Source organism: Dermacentor andersoni, chromosome 1, assembly GCF_023375885.2.
Source record: "Dermacentor andersoni chromosome 1, qqDerAnde1_hic_scaffold, whole genome shotgun sequence".
Lineage (NCBI taxonomy): Eukaryota > Metazoa > Arthropoda > Arachnida > Ixodida > Ixodidae > Dermacentor > Dermacentor andersoni.
The window spans coordinates 228,541,465-228,569,379 of NC_092814.1; the positions used below are offsets into that span (position 1 = coordinate 228,541,465).

Here is a 27,915-nt window from a genome sequence, read left to right on the forward strand (position 1 = left end):
CTGTTATAAAAATACTGGTGTCATCCGGATATAAAATATATTTTGGTTTTGTACAGATATTTGTTAGGTCGTTGATGTAAATATTAAAGAGCAGTGGACCCAGAATGCTCCCTTGGGGAACACCTCTAATAATAGATTTTAAGTCAGATTGATATGATTCAATTTTTACAAACCTTTGCCGGTGACTAAGGTATGACTGAATTATTTGCAGGAAGTGTCCGCGGATTCCATATATTTGAAGTTTTTTAAGTAGTGTACAGTGATGAATACAGTCAATGACTTTAGAGAAATCCACATAAATACCCAGTACTAACATTTGTTTTTCAAAATGTGATAAAATAAATTCTTTCTGTTCAAGTAACGCCATTTCCGTAGATTTGTTTTTGCTGAATCCAAACTGTGCAGGTGAGATTAAATTGTGTTTATCAATGAAGCTGGACATTCGAATATGGATAACTTTTTCCAATCCCTTAGAATATATGGGTAGGACAGGAATTGGTCGATAATTACCCATGTCATTCGCATCACCCTTTTTGAACAGTACAGTCACTTTTGCAATTTGCATTCTTTTCGGAAATGAGGCGCTCGACAAGCAGATGTTAAAAATGTAAGTTATATATGGACACAGAATGTCAAGAACATATTTAAATGGACGAATTTGCATAAGTTCTGCGTCACAGCTCAGACTATTTTTAAGAGAGTAAAAAACTGACATCACCTCGGATCCGGTTACTGGACTGAGAAAAGCGCAACATTGGTTGTGAGCAGGCATGAAGTCGATGAACTCATTAAGTACTCCACAATCAGAATACTGAAGGAAGTGATCATTAAAGGGATTGGCAAGTGCGTTGCCGGTTCCTTCCCTGCCATCCAATGACAATTTCCAGATACCTGGTGCCGATTTTATAGGCCTCATAAAGGTATTTAATTTTTTCCACAGTTGATCACTTCTGTATAAACAACTCTCGAATTCAGAGTAAAGGTAATGAGATCTGCTCATTTTAATCTCTTTGTTTAGCTTATTTCGATATGTTTCGATATGTTTTATATTTCTTGAGAAGATTCAAATCTTTTGTTTTAACACAACTATGGTAAAGCTAGTTCCTGTAGTTAATTTTGCTGTGCAGTTCAGGTGTAATCCAGGGCTTACGAATATTTCTACCCAGGGTAAACGTTTTTAGTGGGAAATGTTTCTTATAAATATCAGTTATTTCATTTACAAACCTGTTGTATATGTCATCAGCATTTTCCATTTCCAGAGGCCATTTAAAGTCAGACTGCAGTAATTCGTTTCTAAAACTGTCTAGACCAGTCTTCGTAATGGGGTTGACACACAACGCACTGTCGCATTTTACGGGCTTCCATATTTTGTTTCTGTATCATGAGAATTAGCGGGAGGTGATCACTAAGATCGGATGATACAACTGCCGTCGTGATGTTCGTTTTGTCAATGTTTGTTATGAAAAGGTCAAGTAATGTTTCACAGTCTTTTGTTACTCTTGTGGGTAATGTAATTGTATTCTCACACCCATTTGAGGTAATGAGCGTTTCCATTGCTTTTTGCAGATTAGTATTTGCCAGCATATCAATATTAAAATCACCGCTAAAAAAAAAAAAAAATCACATAGTAACCATTGTTAGAAATGAAATCCAGGAATTGCTCATAAAAGTGAAAGCAGTTCGGAGCATTTCCATCAGGAGGCCGATAGCAAACAGAAAATATGTGTTTGTTCACATGTGCTGAGAGTATTTCAAAGTCATTGCAAACAACGCAAAACGAATCAAGCAGTTCACAATTGACACCTGGCTTTATCAGCAACATAACACCACCACCACCACACGTGGATCGATTTAACGAAAACGACTGATAAGAGGAGAACATGTAGTTATTTTGGCCGTCTTTACACCAAGTTTCCGTCAACATGACGACATCAAACAAAAAGGAAAAGCTAGAGATAAAAGCATCAACCTCGGTTTCCCTGTTACACAGTGAACGGGTGTTTAAGTGAAGACATTTGAGGGAAGTTTTGTTATAACTTGCTACAACTGTTCTTACCTCATCAGGAAGAAGGTAACTGCGATTAGCCATGGCAAACATCAAAAATAACTTTCAGACACATGACATAGACGTAATAGGGGGAATTATGTAGGAAGATCATGTGCACTGTGCACTACAATCACTGAACCACCATTGGCTTTCTGCATCAAAATTTTACCCTTGCTTTCCCTTAGTCTCAAAATCAGAGGGACGTAAGTATGAAACATTCCTCACAAAGGAAACACTAAGACATGAATGAAACCGATGAAGGCACGAAGAAAAGTAAAAAAACTAAGCTACAGCACCACCTCACTTTGAAATCATAACCACAAGTGTCACTGGTGAGGCTATGCACACTGGCTATAGCCAGAGTCAGCTTCTACAGAGCACACTGCAACCTTTCCAACAAGGTCTTACCAATAAGTGGTCCCCAGAATATGGCAATGAAGTAGAGAACACTACATGAACACATTGTTTCCAGCAATTCTGAGATCCCTACTTTATTCTTCTGACAATTAAAAAATCTGAATATGTGACTTCAAAAAACCACCAAACAAGAACAGCCTCATGTTAGTCCACATGGCTGCTCACATTGGCCGACCCCAGGTTAGGTAAAAACTGAAAGGGCATCAATGATGTTTCACTGTACTTCAATGATTTCAATGCTGTTCAGACAGCTATAGAAGTCTTCGCTAAGAGGCTATGGTGCATACACACCATCACCAAGCATCTATAACTTGACAAAAAACTTCATTCCATGATGCACAGCATGACTTTTGTATATGTCATTTCCTTCATAAAACACAGTATCTTTAGCATACTTCGGTCACAGCACTTACCTGAAACTGCTGCTGCTTTCCCCGATGAAGAAGGTGGGTAGGGGCCATGTATCCTCAAGGCTAAGTTCCTGCCCTTTTTCCAACTGGTCGGTGTGATTACTGCACGTACAATAAATTGGCAATAAGTGAAATGCAAATGAGAACACGCATACACAATACACTGAATTTCCCATGCCCAATTCCTTGAAAGTGCAATGTGTGGTGGCTAAGGTGTCACTAAACACTTCAGCCCTAAAACTCAGTATCCAAGAGTAAATCATGCCAGTGTTGATAAGGTGGCAAATATGAAAACAGATACACATTCTATTCATTTTTATCTCCTTCTATATTTTGTTCTGGCATAGCAGTACTTCCCTAAACACAAAGTCCCTTCAAGTCACAAAAGGGGGGGAGGGGGAGTGAAATTACTTAGTTAAGCTTTTTAGTTACAAACAAAGAAAAAAAAAACTACAAAGGGACTTCATTTTCAAGTAAGATATAAGAAATAAAATATATGATCGTCACCAAAACTAGCTTTTTTGTCGCTGCACAAAAAGGTTCTTCATGCAATCGAGTCCTCTTAAGAGTGAACATTGTTAACCCTTTCGGTGTCACTGACGTACCAGAATGCTTTCGCATTTCTGTTCCACCATGTCACTGACGTCAGATAGGAATGCGAGGACCATACCAAAAGAGCATTTGCCATTATCCATGTCATTTTCTCCCTTTTGCATAACCAAAAATAAACCATTACGTTTGTTTTTAATTTCAGAGAAAGAACCCCGAAGCTGGAAGTGCGTCACCTCAGAAAAAAAAAAAAGACACTGAAAGGGTTAACAGGGCAGCTAAAGACAGTGATGGCAGTCCTCTGCCAACATTGACATTTTCAAGCGAAGCTTGTACTGCCTCAATCGTGTCGGCGTTGGTGTTGCCACAGGAAAAAACTCAAGCCATACGAAAATAAAAATTGCTTGTCGGGCTGTGGATTCGTATCACCAACTTCCAGGCTGCGAGACCACCACACTAACCGATTTAGCTACTGTCGGTTCATCATACGCGACCTTTAAACTGGGGTTTTATATGCATGAAGTATATGCAGTGCAAAACACGAGCCAATTACAGTTGTTCCCTCTCTCCAGAAGAAGGAAAGGGTGCGATCACTCATTCGCTCGCCTTTCGCCTGCCGTTTCCTGCCAGTTGAGGCTGGGCAGTCAGATGGGGAGGCTGCAATTCATTTTTCTGCCCAAGAGCAGGCTGCATTGAAGGAACGGCAGTGGAAGCGAGCCGCGCGTTGTGCGTTCGGCCGAAGAACAGGTGTCATTCAATGAACGCCGCCGGGATCTCACTCGAGAAAGGAGTCGTCAACGTGCCGACCTCACCAAGAGGGACCGCGAAGCCGAGGCGTTATGACAACGAAGAGCCGTGGATCCCGAGCATCGCTTGCGCTGCTCTTCACAGTAGTAGAAGGGCAATCAATTTTTTTTTACATACATCTTGAAAAATGCAAACATTCTCGATACAAATGGTACAAAGTACCACTTCTAAACGGTAGGTGCACTTCTGAGTGATGTTCGCTGTTTATTGGCGCAAGGGCCAGCTGTGGCCAAAGAGTGCCATGGCATATGAATTGCAAATGGTAGATGTAATGTGGCTGCAAAGAGGCCTAAAATGGGTTGCTGTAAACTGTGTAAAATATATAAGCATCAAAATAATGACAATGACTCATGATGTGAGCTATGAGGATTAAAGTTTAGCTACGAAAAAGTGATTAATTAAATGTATACAAGCACTACTGCCTCCGTCACAGGGCTCTTGAAGGGCTAAGGGCTGAGAGGCATGTGCTGTAGAAACTTGTGTAAAAGAATTGTGTGGATGACACCATTTATGAGATATGTGCCATCAAACTTGCGGTAAAAGTACACTGTTGTTCCACTTACTTAACAAAACATTTTTTATGCAATGAAGCACGAAAGTAACTGGAATGCCAATGCATTTCTCTGCAAAGTTAGGGAATTAATATCTTGAAACTTTTGTCATCCTGAGAATTTGTTAAAAGTGGATCTGCCTTGCAAACTCCCCGGCTAGAATTTGTAAATTGCAATATGTGCCATAAGGTAACTGGTTATAAACCTAATTAGTGAATTTCTGTTATGAATTAGTTATGCATTTCAATTTTTTGCAAGTAATGCTTGCCTCTTTCAGTAGACCAGCTCATGGACTAGAATTGTGCTTTCCACAGACAATTTAGAACATTTTATGAAAGTGTTCGCTGAAACACCTGGTGTAAGTTCCACACATTAAGCTAACTTTGTATAAAATTTTATGTTCCTTTTGTTGTTTGTTCTCCTTTCCTTTAGGCCACCAATCTTCCAGCCGTCAATTACTAGTCTCACCCATAGATCTGTACACATTTTCACTGCTGTCCTTAATATGCAAGGCTTCAGGCAGGCAAACTACATCCATATTTAACTCTGGATAGGTAATGCTACATAAGTGCCTTTTACTGGATATATGACAATACACTTCTTCTGGACAATGTCATCTGTAGATGCAAAATGGAAACGCATATGCTTAGCCAAGCATGATGCATCCTTTAGGGTAGAATGGTAGAAATAGTGCCAATCAGACAGTCTTTTCTACAGTAGTGAAAGGTTTCTGGGAGGCATGGAATTTTTGTAGTACATAAATACTTGTTTCCATGTTTCAGTTTTATTAAAATGTCACTGCACAGAATCACAAATCATGACATAGTGCAGACGCCAGAAAAAGAGAATCAAGCAGGATGACAAGTACAGACTATGTTGGTCTATAGTTGGAGTTTGTGTCATCCCACTTGTCTCTGCTGCTGTCTGCACTGCTTGAAGATGCTACGTACCAGTAGCTATTAGTCATTGTAAGAAATTCAGCTTAAGTAAATATACTAGCTTGTAAAAAAAACTGTGTACAGTTCTTTTCTACCATGCTCATACATTCAAGCACTTGTGCACACTTCAGGAACTATGTTTTCGTATGCTCCAACCTGGTGGTTTCACAGGATGGGCCCCAGCATTGGTCTTTTCTTCAGTCTCAAGACATCCATGCTGAATTGCTCCTGTAGATTGAGCATTTGGCTTATTTCTTTCAACAGCTGTGAAAGGTAGCTCACCAGCACCTTCTGGCTTGTGTATTTTGCTTGCTGGAAGTAAAAAACAAGTAGGTATACATCTCATGCACTTAAACTAGGGTTTGGAAACATTGTTATAAGTCACTTCCATGAAACATTTCACTCCTTTGTCACACCGTCTCAATATAATTATAGCCCTAAACAAAACTGATAAATAGCATGGTATTTATTGTTGATTCAAAAAGTTGAATTGTTTGCAAAGGATACAAGATAAGCCGCTGGCATAAATATGACTGTAGGAAATTTTTTTTTTTCCTCCCAAGTGAAAAGTGCACTATGCTCCAAGTGGAACTACTTGGCACCAAATGCGAGACAGAGACATTTGAGAAAGGGGAATGGATGTATTAAGCTTTGAATCTATTAGACCATGATCCCTTATGGTGTTCAAAGAGGAGAAAATGGTCAGGACAAGTTCAATGCAGATCTCACACGTCTGAGGACCACGGTGTATCAGTGTATTCTTGTATGACTACACTGAATATTCAATTTGACTAAATATTCAATTCGCTCTTCTTAAATTATGAATGACTAAAATACAAGAGGACAGATATGAAAGTAAATAACTCAATAATACTATAACTTTGTGAAATTCTTATCTGTACATGATGACCAGCTAATACTGCCCTGACCAAACCACATTCAGGATGGCTAATTCTCAATGTCAAAAACAGCACAAACATGACAGAAAAAATGAACTAGACAAACACAAGTGTATACTTGCATATAAACTTTATTCAAACACCCGTACTTTTTTTAGTAGTGCTCAGAAAGAAACAACAAAACACAGAGGAGAAAAAGACATTGATACAGTGCGCATACCTACCCCTGGTACACATGGACCTGCTGAACCTTCTATTTCCTAAACTAATTAATGCCTGCCTTGACAAGCACAATATGACAAGTAATCCTTTGTTGATTACTGAATGGTGCTATACTTCATGCTAGTGCAAGCTTGTCATCAGCAATGCTGAGACATTAGCAAAATAAGAGACAGTGTTACAGGGTTAACTATAATCAAGGCAATCTTCATTAACATCTTATAACAAAACCTATTCCCCCCCCCTCTCTTAACAGTTCCAAGGGCTGATAAAACAAAATTTAGTTGCAAGTTAGCCCTACTGTTTTTCAAATCACCTGTCTTTTTGCATTATTCTCAAAATATTTATCAGCGCCAAACCACCCAGCTGTCAGGTTCGTAAATATGAGCTGTGCTATGCCCCAACTAAACTCCAAAATGTAAAAATGGGCCATTAAGGCATTACTCACAAAGCTGTTGAACTTTCTTTCGTGTGGATGCATCAACTTGAAGAGAAAACCCTCTATATTCCTTTGGTTGAGGTAGAGAGGCAAATTTTCGCTTCCAGACAGGGTCAATAAAAACTTCAGTCGAAGCCAAATCAATGTGCTCATCTTCAGGAAAATTTTCATGCCTGTAAGGTCCATTCTCCAGCACAGTTGAAGCTGTGCATGGCAAAGGCTTCTTTGCATCCTGTCCCACAGTGTTTCTCTTCTTCAGATATTCGAGATACTCCTCCACACAATCTTGTGAGCACAAGCTTACGTTTTCACCCATTTCTGAGAAAGCACTGTTTCTCCGTAAGGTGTTTTCATCTTCCAAAAGCTGTTTTCCAGATGGCTCAGAAAATCCAACAGCCATAGTCATTGAGGTGTTAGTGGCAATAGTGGTGATGCTGGGTCTACAGCAGGTAGAAGCGTCCACAAGCTTTGTTGACTGTCCTCGTGTGGTAGCTTGAGACGCACGGACATCAACGTGGTTTCCATTGCAATCAGCCTGATGTTGCGGGGATTTGGCTTTTCTGTGTCGATGCTCTGCCACATTCTTCTGCTTTTCAACCAACCTACGGAGCTTCCTGCTGCTACCTGCACATAACAAAAGTGTGTTGCTTTGCATCTAAAGCTTTCAGAACAATGTGCAGAAGCACAAGACAAAACGTAAGAAAATAAAAAAGGCTAGTGTTCAAAAGCAATCTGCAACATACAAGCACAGAAAGTCTGCGGCCATAGCAGGCTGGCAATATTACTACGATTTCATGTTTTACGTGCAAGTATTAGCTTGATTCTGTAGGCTGCTCAATACAGAAGCAAGCATAACATTTTATTCTCAGAGCTGTTTAGCAACATTTAAAGGAGTACCGACATGAAAATTTTGTGCCTCACTTTTTTTTGCTTTTGTAGACATGTGCCAACTCCATAATTAGGATAAAGCCTCAATTTCTCAAAAGCGTCACAAATATTTACAGCACCTTTTATACAACCCGTTCAAAACGGGCATCAAGTGCAGCATGACTTCGGACATGAAAAATGAGTAAAACCTCATTCATATGTTGTGGCAAAATAATGCTAGAAAGAAAGCTTACTAACTGGGAAAAGGTACGATCCAAAGTCAATAAAAAATTTGACAGACTAAACTGTAGGTGACATCTATGTAATGTGAAGCGTTGCACAAATCATTGCAGCACGAGGTGCTGACGCACGCCGATCAGGAAAGGCCTCAGCGGGCCGTCATGTGTTGTCCTTTTTGTGGCTTCAGCAAGCTTACATTTGCCCTCCTCGAATCAGACCTCGGTCAGCAGCTTCAAGCGGGAAATTTTGGCAGGAAGCTTTGACGTGCCCACTCAACGCAAATTGTTGCAGCCTGAGACATTGACACATGTTAGATGGTGGGGCCCAAGTGATCCAAGACTCACACTGTCGTTTTCCTATTGTGTAGTGTTTAAACAGGCAAAGGGTAATTGAGCCGGTAGGCAATTCTGGAATACGATGCCTACGATGCTGCCGGAGCAAAACCTGACGGTCACTTCGCGCCGCCTGCAGTAAGGAATGGCAGCACATTTCGGTTATTGCCTATCAAAAGCATCCACACTTCCAGAAAGCCACAGAACAACACTGTTCGTTATTATTGCAATAACCATCACGGTGATTTTGCATATATGCATATCTACAGGAATTTCCATACAACAGAGAAGGGCTCATGTACTGTGAATTCAAGTGCAGGAATGTAGCGGCCATTCAGGTAATTTGCAAGCAGACAAGTGTAGACTGTATCACAGCTCGTTAAAAATGGTTGTTGGCCTATCCAAACATATAGCAAATGTATCCAATTGACCTTTTTTTACAATGCACATGCAGTTGCAAGACAAGAACATGTAAGGGGCGGTTGGATGCTGTGCCTGTTGCCGTTTCTTCCTTGCTGTCCTCAGAGGCATCTCTAACTGCACTGAACTCCATGCGCTGTGAAACAGATAGGTAAATAAGCTTATCACAATATGGTTGTCAGCGATAGCCATTAATGCAGCATGCAATGACCTGGGAGGAGATTAGCTGGTACGCGAATAGGAAATCGAGTGCACGCCGGCGTTTTTACATGAAAGGTGGGCGAGTATTGCGGGGAGCTGCTGCGGCGGGTGGCTACTGTTTTTGTTCGCACGCATCTCACACCTTTTCTTGTTGATGAATGTGATGTTTTATGGCGCAAAGGCCAAGTATGGCCAAAGAGCACTAGGCCAGTGTGAATTAGCTGGAAATGGAGCGATGAACTACGAGGGGTAGATGTGACGTGGCTGAAAAGGGGCCTAAAGAAAGCCACTGTAACAGCGTAAAATATATACACAGTAAGATAATTACAAAAAGTTGTGAGGTGTAATATGAACATAAAACATGTACTTTGAAAAGATGCTATACTACGAACAAATTACAGTAGCACTACTGCCTCATCAGGGCTCTTGAATGCAAGGGCCTGTAGACACATGCTATACTAGTTGCAGAAGCCTCTGGTAAGAGGCTGTACCACGCAACTTTCGAATTGATAATATACAGTCTAAGAATGTCATTCAAAAAATTTAAAACAGATTTGGTGTCGAATAATGGGCCTTTGCAAATAAATTGTGCTGGGTGTAATGGGATATCCTGCCGATATGCTAAAAGAAAGTGCTTTTTCCTCTAGATTTCTGCACACTCCACAAAGGCGTGGATGACGGTCAGCCTTTCACCACATCTACCACATGTAGGAGGTTCATCACCAGTCAGCAAGAAATTGTGTGCACCATATATGTGCCCTATTCTTAAGCGACAAAACAAGACATTAGTTTGTCATGATTGAATTATTCATGAGGAAGTGCTTAATTGTGGCTTAATTAGATAAAGATTATAAGAGGTTAAAAAATTAAATTATGGGGCTTTATGTGCCAAAACCACTTTCTGATTATGAGGCAGGCCGTAGTGGAGGACTCCAGAAATTTCGACCACCTGGGGTTCTTTACCGTGTACCTAAATCTAAGTACACGGGTGTTTTCGCATTTCGTCCCCATCGAAATGCCGCCGCCGTGGCCGGGATTCGATCCCGCGACCTCGTGCTCAGCAGCCCAACACCATGGCCACTGAGCAACCGCGGCGGGTTATTAGAGGTTTGGGCATCCTACAAGCATTGCCAATAGTCTCTTGATTTTTTCTAAATGAAAGGTTTCAAATCTATGGCGGGAACAGCTATGGAAGAGTTGAAATCTTTTTGTGCTGTCGATGTGACGATTTTGTCACATCTTAGACTCAATGCCTGTGTCCAGGCACCCAGCATATTATGCTATGTTCATTACATGCATAAACACTGCAAAGGAGTGTATAAAGGTCAATAATTAGAGGGGTTTTATGCGTTTATAGCAACACTAAAGCCTTGACAAGGCTTAGAGAGTCTGTAGCTTGTGTTTTACAGCCAATAATAGTGCATAGGTTTTAGCTGCAAAGATATTTGTTTACGCATGCAGAATGCTGGACTCCAAAAAGGATGGGCCGACTGCTACAGAAGACACACCAGCATGCGACTTTGATGCATTGGTGTAAAACACGGAGGAGCAGTACTTTGACCAAAGGTCAAGGAAATGCATTTGAATGCACACCTCAGGAGCATGCTTAGTGACTTCAATATCATCAGCAACATCAACATCATCAGCCTATTTTATGTCCACTGCAGGACAAAGGCCTCTCCCTGCGATCTCCAATTAGCCCTGTCCTGCGCCAACCGATTCCAACTAGCACCCTCAAATTTCCTAATTTTGTCACACCACCTAGTCTTCTGCAGTCCTCTACTACGCTTCCCTTCTCTTGGTATCCATTCTGTCACCTTAATGGTCCAACGGTTATCTAATCTGCGCATTACATGACCTGCCCAGCACCATTTCTTTCTCTTAATGTCTATTAGAATATTGTCTATACGCATTTGCTCTCTGATCCAAACAGCTCTCTTTCTGTCTCTTTAAGTTATGCCTAGCATTCTTCGTTCCATCGCAATTTGCGCAGTCCTTAACTTGTTCTCAAGCTTCTTTGTCAGTCTCTAAGTCTCTGCCCCATGTCAGCACGGGTAAAATGCACTGATTGTATACCTTCCTTTTCAATGATAATGATAAGCTTCCAGTAAGCATCTGACAATGTCTACTGTATGCGCTCCAACTCATTTTTATTCTTCTGCAAATTTTCTTCTCATGATCAGGGTCCCCTGCAAGTAATTGACCTAGTTAAACGCACTCCTTTACAGGAGTGCAAAGATGGAGGAGACATAATGCTAGAAAAACTAGCGGCTCTCTATACGAAGTGTCTATCGACTGTAAGGGTCCCAGAAAACTGGAAGAATGCAAACATTATACTAATCCACAAAAAGGTAGACGTTAAAGAACTGAAAAATTATAGGGCCATTAGCTTACTCCCAGTATTATATAAAATATTTACCAAAATAATCTTCAATAGAATAAGGGCAACACTTGACTTCAGTCAACCAAGGGAACAGGCAGGTTTCAGGAAGGGATACTCTACAATGGATCACATCCATGTCATCAATCAGGTAATCGAGTAATCCCCAGAGTACAATCAGCCTCTCTATATGGCTTTCATAGATTGCGAAAAGGCATTTCGAAAATATTCAGTAGAGATACCAGCAGTCAGAGGCATTACGTAATCAAGGAGTGCAGGATGCCTACGTAAATATCTTGGAAAGTATCTATAGAGATTCCACAGCTACCTTAATTCTCCGCGAGAAAAGTAGGAACATACCTGTAAACAAAGCCCTCCATCTTTGGAGGGCTTTGCTGAAGTTATTAAGGACATGCAAATTGTGTGACCACCTTTGAATGTTGTAGCGCGTAGTATCGCGTTACTGTGATTTTTTTGGTTTCCACTTTTTTTTTTTTTTTCTCTCTTCTTCTTTCTCCTTTTATTCCATTTACCCATTTCCCCAGCACAGGGTAGCCAGCCGGTACTTACACATAATCTGGGTACCAGGGCACACTGGCATAACAAGGAACCAAGAGGCGGATAGGATAGCTCGAGGGCATACCAACCGGGCATCCGACACATCCAGCCTTGAGGAACCTGAGCCAGTACCCATGGGCTACTCAGATATTCTAAATTATTATAAAGGGGTCAGACTGAAGTACCCACCCCCAGATAAGGACCTAAGAAGAGAGGATGCTGTTGCATGGCGACAACTGCAGACAGGTACTTTCCCGAATCTAAACCTTCTCAATAAAATTTTCCCTACACAGTATGAGGCTAAGTGCCCATGGTGCGGAGAGAAACCAGATCTATACCACATATCATGGGCCTGTCAAAATATTGAGTCCCCAACTATCTATAAAATTAAAAACCCGAGTGCAGAACAGTGGGAGAGTATGCTTTCCAGCGTAAGCTTGAACGGCCAAAAGCGCCTAGTAGAGCGAGCTCGCGGGTTGGCTATACTCAGTGCCGCCTTGGACTAGGGCACCAACCCTGTGATTGCAGACAGAAGAATCCATCAGAAGATGGAAGAGGCCGTCTGAAGCCGCGAAGATCTCTTTTCTAGAGCCCAATAAATGTTTTCCGATCCGATCCGATACACTGGCCAACCTCCCTGTCTTTCCTCCCCTTTGTCTCCTCCTCCTCCTCCTTCACAGACTCTAGAGGCTGACTGGCGATCCATAACGCTTGTTCCCTTGCTTGGCTATTAATCATTAACTTTGTCTTCTGTATATTAATCTTTGACCCTATTGTTACACCCTCTCTGTTAAAGTCCTCAATCTTTTGTTGTAACTCGTCCCCAGTGTTACTGAACCGGACAATGTCATCTGCAAATCGAAGGTTGCCAAGATATTCACCGTTGATCCTTACTCCTAAGCGTTCCTAGTTTTATAGCTTGAATACTTCTTCCAAGCATGCAGTGAATAGCATTGGAGAGATTGTCTCTTCTTGTCTGACCGCTTTCTTTACAGGTATGTTCCTACTTTTCTTGCGAGAATTGAGGTAGCTGTGGAATCTCTATAGATACTTTCCAAGATATTTACGTAGGCATCCTGTACTCCTTGATTACGTAATGCCTCTGACTGCTGGTACCTCTACTGAATCAAATGCCTTTTCGCAATCTATGAAAGCCATATAGAGAGGCTGATTGTACTCTACGGATTACTCGATTACCTGATTGATGACATGGATGTGATCCATTGTAGAGTATCCCTTCCTGAAACCTGCCTGTTCCCTTGGTTGACTGAAGTCAAGTGTTGCCCTTATTCTATTGGAGATTATTTTAGTAAATATTTTATATAATACTGGGAGTAAGCTAATGGGCCTATAATTTTTCAGTTCTTTAACATCTACCTTTTTGTGGATTATAGTATAATGTTTGCATTCTTCCAGTTTTCTGGGACCTCTTCCAGTTTTCTGGGACCCTTACAGTCGATAGACACTTCGTATAGAGAGCCACTAGTTTTTCTAGCATTATGTCTCCTCCATCTTTGATTAAATCGACTGTTATTCCATCCTCTCATGCTGCTTTTCCCTGTTTCATGCCTTGCAAGGCCCTTCTGACCTCATCTCTAGTTATAGGAGAAGTTTCTGTATACTGTTCATTATTGTTTCGAATAGAATACTCCTGAGTCCTCAGTAGCAGCAGTCGTAATCAAACTTAATAAGAGGCAGAGATTAAAGGTAGTACAAGCCTACGCTCCAACATCAAGTGACGACGATGAGGATGTAGATCAGTTTTATGATGATGTTGAATTAGCGATGAGAAAAGTGCAAACTCATTATACAATAGTAAAGGGTGACTTCAATGCAAAAGTGGAGAAAAAGCAGGAGGATGAACACGCAATTGGCAACTACGGCGTCGATTCTAGAAACGCTAGAGGAGAGATTCTGGTAGAATTCGCAGAAAGCAATAAGCTGAGAATAATGAACACCTTTTTCAGGAAACGTAGCAACAGAAAGTGGACCTTGAAAAGCCCTAATGGTGAAACAAGAAATGAAATTGATTTCATACTTTCTGCCGATCCCAGCATAGCGCAGGATGTATAAGTGATAGGTAGGGTAAAGTGCAGTGATCATAGGTTAGTGAGGGCTAGGATTCACCTCAATTTGAACAGAGAAAGAGTAAAATTGGTCAAGAAAAAACAGGTCAACTTAGAGGCAGTAAGAGTAAAAGCAGACAAATTTAAGCTGGTACTTGCAAACAAATTTGCAGCCTTAGAACAGCGAGATGATGATGATGACATAGAGGTAATAAATGAAATAGTAACTAGGCTGGCTTCAGAGGCAGCAATTGAAGTGGAAGGCAAGGCACCAAGGCAACCAGTAGGCAAGCTCTCCCAAGTAACAAAGGACCTAATAAAGAAACTACAAATAATGAAAGTGTAAAACTCATGAGATAAGATAGAATTCCTGGAACTGTCAAAACTGATCAACAAAGAGAAAATAAGTGATATTCGAAATTATAATGTGAGAAAGACTGAAGAAGCCGTAAAAAATGGAGCAGTATGAAAACAGTGAGAAGGAAACTTGGCATCAACAAGCCAAGATGTATGCACTGAAAGATAAGCAGGGATTACCATCAGCAATTTAGATGATATAGTAAAAGCAGCGAAAGAATTCTATACTGACCTGTACAATAAATACCCAGAGGAGTGGACAAGGCTCCTGTATAAGTTCAGGAGACATTTTCGATCATTAACCCTTGTTGTGCATCACGGAAGCTTTAGGAGGTTCATTCTTTTCTGACATCTCATTTTCAGATATTTAACATGGGAAATAAACATGAGCTTAGAGTCTAAAATTATTCCCAGGAATTTATGTTCACTGCTCACAGAGAGGTGGTCTCTCTTGACCATATTACTTGGCAGTGATCTTACAACTCTCTTGTTTAAGAAAAGTATGCAGGTACTTTTTGGTTGTTTATTTTGACACCATTTTCACCTGTCCGTTTATACAATTTGTTTATTCCAACCTGCACCTGTCGTTTGCAGATAGCAATGTTTCATGATTTGAAACGTATCTGCCCATAATCGACATACACAGAATAAAACAGTGCGTGGAATGACTGTATACAAGGAATTCATTTTTACAACAAAGAGTACACAACTAAGCACGCACCCTTGCGGCACGCCATTCTCCTGGGTGAATGTTCTAAATAAAGCATTGCCCACTCTTAACAGACACATGCAGTTAAACAAGTAGCTTTCGACTGTGTTTGACATATTTCCACGGACACCCATAATGGAAAGATCACGCAGAATCCCGAAGCGCCATGTCATGTCTTATGCTTTCTCGAGATATAGAAACATTTGAAGTAAAAACTGTTTACATATAAAAGCATCTCTGATGCTTGCCTCGATGCGAACAAGGTGGTCCATTGTTGACCTACCTTCTCGGAAACCACACTGGAGGGGGTCTAGTATTTTGTTATTTTCTAGGAAACAGATTAAGCACCGGTTTATGATTTCTTTTTTTCAAACAATTTGCACTGACAGTTTGTTAGTGCTATTGGCCTGTAGCTGCTGGCTAAGAATGGGTCCTTGCCTTGTTTAAGTACTGGGATGACTACAGCTTCTTTCCACGAGGACGGAATATACCCAGCCACACAAGACATGGCATTAAAAAGAGACAGAAGTATTTTCAGTGTTTCAGAATGTAAGTACTTAATCATTTCATACTTGATCCAATCGTCACCTGGAGCCGAGTTGTTGCTGCAGCCAGTGAGAAAACTGTTAAGTTCAGCTAGGCTAAATAGGCAGTTGTAATCTTCATTTTGTGCACATTTCCGATCCCGGCGCTGCCGCTCTGCATGTTCTTTGAACCTCAGGAATGCGTGCATAATGGGATGCATTGGAGATATATTCAAAGTGTTCGCCTAAACAATCTGCCTGATCTTCCAAGTTCTCACCTCGGGTACATACTAAGGGTAGTGGGTGTACCTCCCGGCCATTTAATCTATTTACCCTATTCCACACTTCCGTCTCATCCATGTAAGAATTTATAGCGGAGATGTACTTCTCCCATCTCTCTCTCTCTTAGCATGTCGACATGTTCTTCTACCCTGTGACTTTATTTGCTTAAAATTAAGTTTTTGGCGGTTGTAGAGTCGCAATATCGTTCCCAAGCTTTATCTTGATTTTTTCCATGCTTTTTTTTCCATTCTTCAATCTACCATGGGATGTGACGTTTATTCGCCAGTCCACCAGTTTGATGGATGCATTTTGTGGCAGCCTCAATTATAAAGCCTGTTAAGTACGCCACAGCATCGTCTATATTAAGAGAGGCATTATCATCCTGGCTTAAATATGTCAGTTCTTGGAAAGATTCCCAGATAGTTGAGTCAACCTTCCATCGGGGAATATGTGGGGGACATTCATCCTGTTTTGTTTGACTCAAAACTACCGGGAAGTGGTCACTTTCGTAGGAATTCTTAATGATACTCCACTCTAGGTATGGCATGAGTGTACTCGACACTATGCTTAGATCTCTGGAAGAGTATACTTTGTGTGCAACGCTATAGAATGTCGGCTCTTTCTTGTTAAGCAGAGATGTACTGTAGAAAAAAAGAAAATTTTCTATTAGGCGATCCCTTGTATCGCGGTGAGTCTCCCCACTGAGTGCTGTGTGCGTTGAAATCTCCTACGACTACATGATGTTCTGGAAGTTCGACAATAGAGCTATAGAATACTGTTCTAGAAGGCTGACAACTAGGAGGGATGTATAGAGGACTAATTTTAACTAGTTTATCAAACAGTACCGCTCTAACTGCAACTGCCTCAAGGGTTGTTCGGACTTAACTGTTGGCAAGAAACACCCTTATCAATTATTATAGCCACAACGCATGATGAGGCAGTAGCGCCATCGCAGTCTTAGCGAAAAATGGCATATTGCCTCAGAAAGCCTGTGTGTGCTGATTTGAGATTCATTTCCTGAACACAGCACCCTTGCACTATATTTACGAAGGAGCTCTTTGACGTCATCAAAATTATGGAGCAGACCCTTAAAATTCCACTGCAATATTTGCGTATGCATATTGAAAAAGAAGTTTGTGCTGTGTGTTTAGGAATTGCAAATTAGCTTACAGAGCCCTTGCCAGGCCCTGTGATGCAAGATTTTTTCTTTTCTTGAGCTGTCGTGAAAGTCTCGCCCCTCCTTAAGCACTGGTGGTGCCATCTGGCTGGTTGGTATGTCCATTGCCTCTTGCGAGCACTGGACGCACACTCTTGTGAGCACTGTTCGACTTGAAGGCATCTCGAGAGATGAGGCCCTAGAGGCCACCAGCACGGAGGTTGATGGCCCCTTCGTCTGGGATCGCGGAGCAGCGCTAGATGCTTCACAGAGGAGGCGGTTAGCATCACCGCCGGCTCACTGTGTGTGGGCCAGACAGCTGCTGGGGGCCATTGTGGTGCTGCCCCCTGATGTGCCACTTCGGCCAAGCTGTTGCTTGGCGTGTGTGATGCCCGCTTGCGTACCTCCTTGAATTATACATCTTTTTTACTTTGACTGTCACAATTTCTTTCTTCTTCCATGACAGGTAGGACTGCAAGTATGCAGCATGCTTTCCATCACAATTCACAGAGTGGAGTGTTCTCGCAATATTTGGATGGATGTTCAAGGGGACATTTTGGACAGCTTAGTCAGCCTGGAAAGTTCTGAGAACTGTGGCCAAACCTTTGGCATTTGAAGCATCGGAGGGGACTGGAGATATAAGGCCTGGTCCGTTTCTTTATGTACCCTGTCTCAATACTCGAGAGTGCCATAATTGAACCGAATGTCAGAATTATATGCTTGGTTTTAATCTCTTTTTCACCAGACCTCATAATTCTTTTCACAGCGATAAAATCCTGGTTATCTACATCAGATCTTCATCGAAAATGACACCACTAATGGTGTTCATACGTAGTATGGTGTGGGAAACGTCACCGAAAGACACAAGAGTAGGTAGCTTTTCATGTTGAATGTTATCACGGAGTTCCAGAAGGAGGTCACCACTTGTCAACTAGGAAACTTTACAACCTCGGTCAAAAGCTTCAGTCACTGATTTTGCAACCAGGAAAGGCGAGATCATTCTTGCCAACTTTTCTGTTTTCTCATAATGCATTACATGAAATTTTGAAAAATCATCAATTTGTCAGCCAAAAAACTTTTAAGACTTCTTCGGAGTGCCCTCATTTCTGAGGGCAATCATGGAGTCGGGAGAAACTACTTTCCATAGGTATACCATAGATAAAATTTTCGGCAGCAGTGCCAGTGACCCACCATGGATCCCAAAGAAGGGACACTGCAAACCTGGAAAGGACAGGCCCTGCAAAGGCCAGCTGTACGGCACTGCTATAACCAAACATGAATAACCAAGGGTGGTTATGTCACACAAGGTTAACCCTTGCTGCACGAAAAATCAGAAGTAAAAAGAAATAAGGAGAGGACAGGAAAGGTTGAAAGCGAGAGAGAAAGACAAAGAAGAGGAGTGCAGGAAAAGGCAACTACCGATTTCCTCCACTTGGGTCAGCCCGGAGGTGCCGTCTACGTGAAGCTGAGGCCAAAAGGGTGTGTTGCCTCCACTGAGGGGCCTTAAACCTTAAAGGTACAAACACCCAGTATTGGCTTAAACCCCAGGATCACGTTTTCCCCGAACACGGCTAAGCCGTGCATGGCTACACACAGGAGGGTCCAACTCCCATGTGCTTGGGTTCGTGGTGTCACAACGCACCAAATGTTTGCTGACACAGACGCCCCTGCAGGAGCACCTTTTCTTGTTACATAGAATCTCGCGGTTGGTAAACGTATCATATGATCGCAGTTTGACGACGTACTGAGTGTTGGTGCCGAAAGATCGTGTTTTCAAGGCACATATTAACCAGTAAAAAGACATGTAACTGTATTGCATCATTTCTAGTGCTCTCAGTCATGAATGCTGGCACCAGAAAATTGCATGTGACAGGATCGTATCAATGAAGTACTATTGTGTTCACATCACTGAAAGTGAAGGTCACGGTCACACAGTATCACAAAGATGTCAAGAGTGCGCCAGTCAGCTTGGTGCAGTGGTTGAAGGCCATACAATGACTGTGTCATTGAAAGCTGCCAAATTAGCCTTTTCAAAGAATGCTTTCAGAAAGTTGAGCGTGCTCCTAGCAGCAGCCCTCCCAAGTAGACACAATGAAAGGACGCCAGCTCCGCTGCTTGCTACCACAATGTGTTTGCAAGGTCGTTGCAACTACCACAGGAATCGTCGAGTCGTACTGCTGATCTAGGTTAGCAAATGCTGTACAAACTCCCTGAATTTTTTCACAGATGTGCAAGTATTATCTGCTTCAAGGCGCGAAAAGTCATGTCAGTCATATTTCTTACGTAGTTTGTTACTGGGAGTGCTGTCTCCTTTGATTAGGCTTTCGCTGGATTCTTGTAGATTTGCTCTGGTGCCTGTAACATTGACATCTGACAGATATATGACAAAAATGTTTGCAAGCGCTATAGTGTATGCGCATGAAAACACACATGCATCAATAAGATGTCCAACCGTCATCTCTGCCTTGAGGAAATAACATTAATGAAAAACTGCGTCTACCATGTACCCAATTGCAGGTAATGTTGGAAGTACCAAATGTCTCTTCATCACCCTGCCTATAATGCGAATTTGCAAACTGTGCTTGCAATAATGCTGCTGCACTTATTAACAGCACAAACTGCACACAATATCACATATGCCATGGTGTGTGGGTGGCTTTCTGCAGTGCACAACCTAGACTGTGCCGAGGATGTTTTGATGTGTAAGTGTCGCATGCATTGCGGTGGTGTACCTAGATTGGTGAAGGAACAGTAACATATACACTGCCAACACTCGCTCACAGTGTCGGCACTAGACTACATGAAGTGCTTGCAGCAGGAGAGGTTTGCAAAGCATTGGATCAATACCGAGCCCACCTGCTTCATGTGCTAACATCCCAACCGCCTGGTACATGCCACTGCTGAACCTACGAGTTGTTTTTTGCAAAGACTAAATAATTTTTAAAAGATGCCAGTGTCAGATAGCACAATTCAAGCTGCTCTACTTGAAGAGGCGGGCATTACTTGCATGAGAGATTGAAATGCATAATTGATTAATTAACAAAAAGAATAATTAAGTTTTTAGCAAATTAGTAATTACCTTACAACAGATATTGCAATTTATTAATTGTAGCTGGTTAGCATGCAAGGAATATCCACTTGAAAAAAATTCTGTGGATGACATTATTTTCAAGATATGTGCCACCAAACTTGCAGGAAAAATGCACTGTCATCCCACTAACTTATTAAACAAAATGCCATTATCTATGCATTGAAGAATGAAGGTAAGTGGACCGCCAATGTATTTATTAGCAAAATTCTGGAATTAATATCTCCAAACTGGTGTCATCCTGAGAATTGGTTCCAATTGAATCCGCCTTGCAATCTCCCTGGCTACAATTTGTAAACTGCAATATGTGCCGTAAGATAATCAGTTAAAACATTTTTTTTAACTAGTCAATTACACATTTTGATTTCTCTTGTTAATAATGTTCGCCTGTTTAAGCAACACAGCTCAATGATCATAATTGTGTCACCTGCCACACGTGATTTTTGAACTTGCAGAAAAATAACAGAACCACTAAAAAAACTTAGAACATTGCTTTTAAAAATGAAGTTTGTTTCTCAAAACCTCTACCTAGTACAAGTTTCTTTAAATTTGATGCCGAATGACTAACTAACAGCTTCAATATCTAGGCTGGACCATTTATAGACCTTGGTATGACATTATTTTAATCTTTAGCTTTGCATACTTTTTGGAGCTTGACACAAGCCGAAAAAAAAGAACAAGAAACTTGTTCCTTTTCTTTAGATATTTGTTAGTTGCTATTAGCTCGAAGAACACATCAAGCTCCATGCTATCTGCACTGTAAAGACCGTTGGCATTTTTACTTTCAGACATATTTATCGCCAATAATGGTGCTAAGAAACAGTATAGCCCATACAAAACATAATATTCTGTCATAAAATTGATGTTTTGTGAAGAAACAGATCTGGGCTCACCTCCACAAAACAGCCCATAAAGCATGCTGTATCATACCGGATGTGCGAGGTATTGGAGGCCCAGCTTTGAATTGCCATAGACATTAATATTCTTATTCTACCAGTCTATAAGCTAAACTTTGCCTTCGCCAACCACCCTGTCAGCTATCTAACACACTTATTCCCAGGTATCGGCTTCCAATCTGATGCAGGAGATAAAGCTGTATGCTGTTCTAGTACCCTCACACACTGACCACAGCAGACTTTGATATCGCCACCTTCTTAAATGTAGCCAAATTCTTTCCTTTTTCGGTGAGAATAATTTATTGCCAACTGTCATCTTTGACAATGAGAAAAAAGCACTGCTAGCCATCAGACACCATTCAGACAATTGAGCTTCTCCAGCAGGTGGAGGCCATGAAAAGTGAGAACCCTGAAAGGCCAATTATGGCCACTGCAGAGCAGCTTCAAGTGGCAGAGTCAACAGGCAAGCTTGCTGCACACGATGTCATTAGGCACTACTTTTAAGAAATCGATTTTCTTGGCCCCACCGGGCCTGTGCGACCCAAGAATGGCTGGCTGTAAACACATGTGGCCACATAACGCCCAATATGATGTCCTAGTTCTCAATATAAATCTGCTACACTGCTTTGTATAGGATGTGTCACTGAGAGGGAGACTATTAAAGAGCCAAACAATGCTGAAAACTCGCTAAAGACTGCTGTTGTAGAAAAACTGTCCAACACAAGTTATTGAATCCGAGCATGCAGCCATTATCGAAACCATATGACTGAGGCCATAGATGGCTTTATTCTACAGCCTTAGAAAACAACAGTGAAAGAAGCAATGTAGAAAATTTGGAATGAACATATCCATTCTTGCCTGAAAATTGCTGCTATTCAAGAAGTCATCCTTATGTTCTCAAATACCTCACTCACCCGGCATATCGTAGAGCAATTATTGCTTGCCTATCGTATCCACCCATACATTTTTCTCAATCAAAACATCGCAGTAGGCTAAGACAAACACCCTGGCAATTTTTGTGCGCCAGTTTCAAGTATATAAATTGGGAAAATAACCTGTTTATTTACAAACTTCTTGCATGTGTGATGAGCTACTGGCATACATTTTTAAAGAAAAAAAAATAACTTAAAAAATTACAATTTCTTTCCAGCGCTACAACCACCATGCATTTCCTTGCTAGGAAGGCCATATTCCCAGTGAATATGTAGGATTTTCTCTTTTCAATTCTATTATGCTAGAACTTGTTCTATGTGTATCATATTATACACCATACGGTAACGGGTTAACTTAATCTGGAAAGATCAATAAGATACCTTCAGCAGGCATTTTTTATTATGCAAAGAATAAAATCCTAAACCAGTGACTTGAAACCAAAAAACTTACCTGATAAAGTCTTGCTACCAGAATTTCGTGGTCCCTGTTTCAGCAGTCTACCAGCTTCATCATTAATATAATGTGCTTTCCTTACATGAAGCCCACTACTGCTTGCATTGTTCTTCGTTATGATGCCACCTACAGTAAATGTAACATTGGCAGCAGTCGTAATGGCAGCCGCCGAGGGAACAAAGCTGCTTCGAGTGCTGGACTGTCGAAGTGAGCGCATGAAGTCCAATTCATCATGGTGCAGAAATGCCACATTTTTTATCGATGATGGCTGCAATGAAACATGGCATTCCTCTGCTGACTGGGCTTGTGGTGATGACAGACCTTTAGAAAGAGGCAAAAAGATTGTGCTTTTGGAAAGGACTGCACAATGAGAACACATTATTGTGGCAGCCAAAACATGCTAAAATGCACATGCAGCTGTAAAGATTTTTACTGGCAATCAAACATAAGGCTCACAGGTTTCTATATATATACTTCCATAAAAGACTTGAGCACCTTATTCACTAATATAAAATAAAATTCTGGGTTTCTACGTGCCAATAAAATGATGTGATTGGGAGACATGCTGTAGTAAGGGACTCTGGATGAATTTTTATCGTCTGGCATTTTTTAATGTGTACCTATATTTAAGTACACAATCGTTGTTATTCGCGGCCATTGAAATGCTGCCACCATGGTCCACATTGAACCCGCTTGAGCTCCCCAGCGCGATGCCATAGCCACTTTGCCACAGCTGTGGATCACCTCATTCACTGTGCATCTGCAACAGTAGCAGCTTAACCCTCATCAACACTCCCCCATAACTGTGCATATGAGAACAATAAAGTGCTACACTTTTAAAATACAGATAGGACAAATGACTCAACATCTCAACTATAAAGGGTGGCAAGTGGTTAGTGGTTGTGGTATAGCAGTTTCATCACACTGAAATCTATGAGTGAACTACAAGGTTAAACACTAAAAGCATCAACTATAGGTAACCCCCCCTTGCCTGTACTCATCTTCATCACCCTATTCTATGTCCACAGCAGGATGAAGGCCTCTCCCTGCAATCTCCAATTACCTCTGTCTGGCACTAGCCGATTCCAACTTGCACTTGCAAATTTCCTCCTTTCATCACCCCACCTAGTTCTCTGCCGTCCACGACTATACTTCCCTTCCCTTGGCACCCATTTTGTAACTCTATGCATTACATGGCCTGCCCAGCTCCATTTTTTTCTCTTAATGTCAACTAGAATATCGGCTATCCCCGTTTGCTCTCTGATCCCAACTGCTCTCTTCCCGTCTCTTAATGTTACACCTTGCATTTTTCACTCCTTCACTCTTTGCGCGGTCCTTAACTTGTTCTTGAGCTTCTTTGCTAACTTCCAAGTCTCTGCCCCATATGTTAACACTGGTAGAATGCAACGATTGTACAGTTTTCTTTTGAACAAAAGTGGTAAGCTTCCAGTCAGGATTTGGCAATGCCTGCCGTATGCATTCTAACCCATCTTTATTCTGTAAATTTCCTTCTCTTGATCAGGGTCCCCTGTGAGTAATTGACATAGATAAACGTACTCGTGTACAGACTCTTCCCTTGCCAGGCCTATTGAACATTACCTTTGTCTTCTGCATATTAATCTGCAACCCCACTCTTACACTTTCTCAGTTAAGGTCCTCAATCATCTGTGCAATTCCTCCCCCTCAATTCTAACAATTGCTATGATTAGGTGGATGTCTCATTTTCCCCTTTATTAATTACTTCCTTCCACCTTGCGAGTTTCTGCAGAACTATTACGTTGTCCCCTGTGTTGCTGAACAGGACAATGCCATCTGCAAACCAAAGGTTGTTGAGATATTCGCCGTTGATTCTCACTCCCAAGCCTTCCCAGTTTAATAGCTTAAATACTTCTTCCAACCATGCACTGGATAGCACTGGAGAGATTGTCTCCTTGCCTGACCCCTTTCTTTATAGGTATCTTCCTACTTTTCTTGTGGAGAATTAAGGTAGCTGTCGAATCTCTGTAGATATTTTCCAGGATATTTACGTAAGCCGTCTGTACGCCTTGATTACGTAATGCCTCTATGACTGCTGGTATCCCTACTGAATCAAACGCCCTTTTATAATCTATGAAAGCCACACAGAGAGGTTGATTGTACTCCTCATATTTCTCGATTACCTGATTGATGAGATGGATGTGATCCACTGTAGAATATCCCTTCCTGAACCCAGCAAGTTCTCTTGGTTACTTGAAGAGAATGTTCTGCTGATTCTACTGAAAATTATCTTGGTGAATATTTTATACAATACTAAAATCAAGCTAGTGGGCCTATAATTCTTGAATTCTTTAACATCTCCCTTCTTATGGATTAGCATAATGTTGGCATTCTTTCAACTCCCTGGTACACTTGGAGTGGTGAGGCATTGCGTATAAACGGCCGCAAGCTTTTCAAGCATGATATCTCCTTTATCTTTGATTAAATCAACTGTTATTTCATCTTCTCCTGCCGCTTTTCCCCGGGACCCGTCTTGCAAGGCCATCTAACTTCATCACTAGTTATAAGAAGCTGCTCTGGGTACTGTTCAGGTCAGTTTAGAAGTCTTCTGCTGCTTTTACTTATCATAGAAATTGCTGACGACATTACCCTGCTTACCTTTCAGTGCACACATCTTGCCTTGTCCTATGGCAAGTTTTCATCTCACTGATTTCATGCTGCGGTCATTTTTTACTGCTTTCTCAATCTCTGCCACGTTATAATTTCGAATATCCCTTACTTTTTTCTTGTCGATCAGTTTTGACAGTTCATTGAACTCTATTTGATCTCTTGAGTTGGACACATTCATGCTATGTTGTTTCTTTATTATGTCCTTTATTACTTCAGAGAGCTTACCTACTAGTTGCCTTGGTGCCTTACCTCCCACTTCAATTGTTGCTACTGAAATCAGCCTAGTTACCATTACATTCATTATCTCTGTCACCTTCATCTTTCCATTCTAAAGCTGCATATTTGTTTGCGACCAACAGCCTGAATTCATCCGCTTTTATCCTTACTGTGTCTAGGTTGGCCTGTTTCTTCTCGACTAATTTTACTCTTTCTCTCTCCAAAATGAGAGAAATCCTAGATCTCACTAACCTATGGTACTATTCATCAGCAGCAGCAGCCTATTTTATGTTCATTGCAGGACGAAGGCCTCTCCCTGCGCTCTCCAATTACCCCTGTCCTGCGCCAACCGATTCCAACTAGCACTGTGAATTTCTTAATTTCATCACCCCACCTAATCTTCTGCCATCCTTGACTGTGCTTCCCTCCTCTTGGCACCCAATCTATAACCTTAATGGTCCACCGGTTATCTAACCTACGCATGACATGACCTGCCCAGCTCCATTTCTTTCTCTTAATGTCAATTAGAATATCAGCTATGCATGTTTACTTTCTGATCCAGACTTCTCTCTTCCCGTCTCTTAACATTACACCTAACATTCTTCATTCCATGGCTATTTGTGCAGTCCTTAACTTGTTTTCGAGCTTCTTGGTCAGTCTCCAAGTTTCTGCCCTATATGTTAGCACCGCTAGAATGCACTGATTGTACACCTTTCTTTCCAATGATATTGGTAAGCTTCCAGTCAGAATCTGACAATGTCTGCTGTATACGATCCAACCCATTTTTATCCTTTTATGAATTTCCTTCTCATGATCAGGGTTCCGTGATTAATCTACCTAGGTAAACGTACGCCTTCAGACTCTAGAGGTTGACTGGCGATCCTGAATGCTTGTTCCCTTGCTTGGCTATTAATCATTAACTTTGTCTTCTGTATATTAATCTTTGACCCTATTGTTACACCCTCTCTGTTAAAGTCCTCAATCTTTTGTTGTAACTCGTTCCCAGTGTTACTGAACAGGACAATGTCATCTGCAAACCAAAGGTTGCCGAGATAGTCACCGTTGATCCTTACTCCTAAGCCTTCCTAGTTTTATAGCTTGAATACTTCTTCCAAGCACGCAGTGAATAGCATTGGAGAGATTGTCTCTCCTTGTCTGAACTCTTTCTTCACAGGTATGTTCCTACTTTTCTTACAGAGAAGTAAGGTAGCTGTGGAATCTCTGTAGATATTTTCGGGGATATTTACGTAGGCATCCTGTACTCCTTGATTACGTAATGCCTCTATGACTGCTGGTATCTCTACTGAATCAAATGCCTTTTCACAATCTATGAAAGCCATATAGTGAGGCTGATTGTACTCTGCAGATTACTTGATTACCTGATTGATGACATGGATGTGATCCATTGTAGAGTATCCCTTCCTAAAACCTGCCTGTTCCCTTGGTTGACTGAAGTCCAGTGTTGTCCTTATCCTATTGGAGATTATCTTGGGGAATACCTTATATAATACTGGAAGTAAGCTAATGGGCCTATAATTTTTCAATTCTTTACAGTCTCCCTTATTGTGGATTACTATAATGTTAGCATTCTTCCAGTTCTCTGGGACCCTTGAAGTCGATAGACAGTTTCAATAAAGAGCCGCCAGTTTCTCAAGCATTATGTCTCCTTCATCTCTGATTAAATTGTCTGGTACTCCATCTTCTCCTGCCACTTTTCCCCGTTTCATGTCTCGCAAAGCCCTTCTAACTTCATCGCTAGTTCTAGAAGGAGCCTCTGTAACCTGTTGATTACTACTTCGAATGGAGGTATTGTGGCTGCTTTGGGTACTGTACATGTCAGTATAGAATTCTTCCGCTGCTTTTACTATATCTTCGAGATTGCTGATGATATTACCCTGCTTATCTTTTAGTGCGCACATCTCGGTCTGTCCTATGCCACGTTTCCTACACTGATTTCAGGCTGCATTCATTTTTTACGGCTTCAGTCTTCCTCGTGTTATAATTTCGAATATCACTTATTTTCTCCTTGTTGATCTGTTTTGACAGCTCTACAATTTCTATCTCTCTTGAGTTACACTTTCATTGTTTGATGTTTCTTTATTAGGACCTTTGTTACTTGGGAGAGCTTACCTACTGGTTGCCTAGGTGCCTTACCTCCCACTTGAATTGCTGCTTCTGAAGCCAGCCTAGTGACGGCTTCATTCATTGCCTCTATGTGATCTTCATCTCTGTTCTAAGGCTGCATATTTGTTTGCAAGTGCCAGCCTGAATTTGTCTGCTTTTACCCATACTGCCTCTAGGTTGGCCTGTTTCTT

At 41.3% G+C, this 27,915-nt stretch overlaps 1 protein-coding gene across 2 annotated transcripts in view; it reads right to left on the bottom strand.

Annotated features, from left to right (window-relative positions):
• LOC126547967 (uncharacterized) overlaps positions 1–27,915 on the bottom strand; it is a 239,429-nt gene that overhangs the window by 176,373 nt on the left and 35,141 nt on the right. For both annotated transcript variants that reach the window (XM_055063336.2, XM_055063337.2), the window contains exons 6-9: positions 22,736–23,059; positions 7,286–7,900; positions 5,876–6,031; positions 2,878–2,976 (exon numbers count right to left, since the gene is read on the bottom strand). In XM_055063336.2, the coding sequence (XP_054919311.1) occupies positions 2,878–2,976; positions 5,876–6,031; positions 7,286–7,900; positions 22,736–23,059 (1,194 nt within the window). The remainder of the gene's footprint in view (positions 1–2,877; positions 2,977–5,875; positions 6,032–7,285; positions 7,901–22,735; positions 23,060–27,915) is intronic.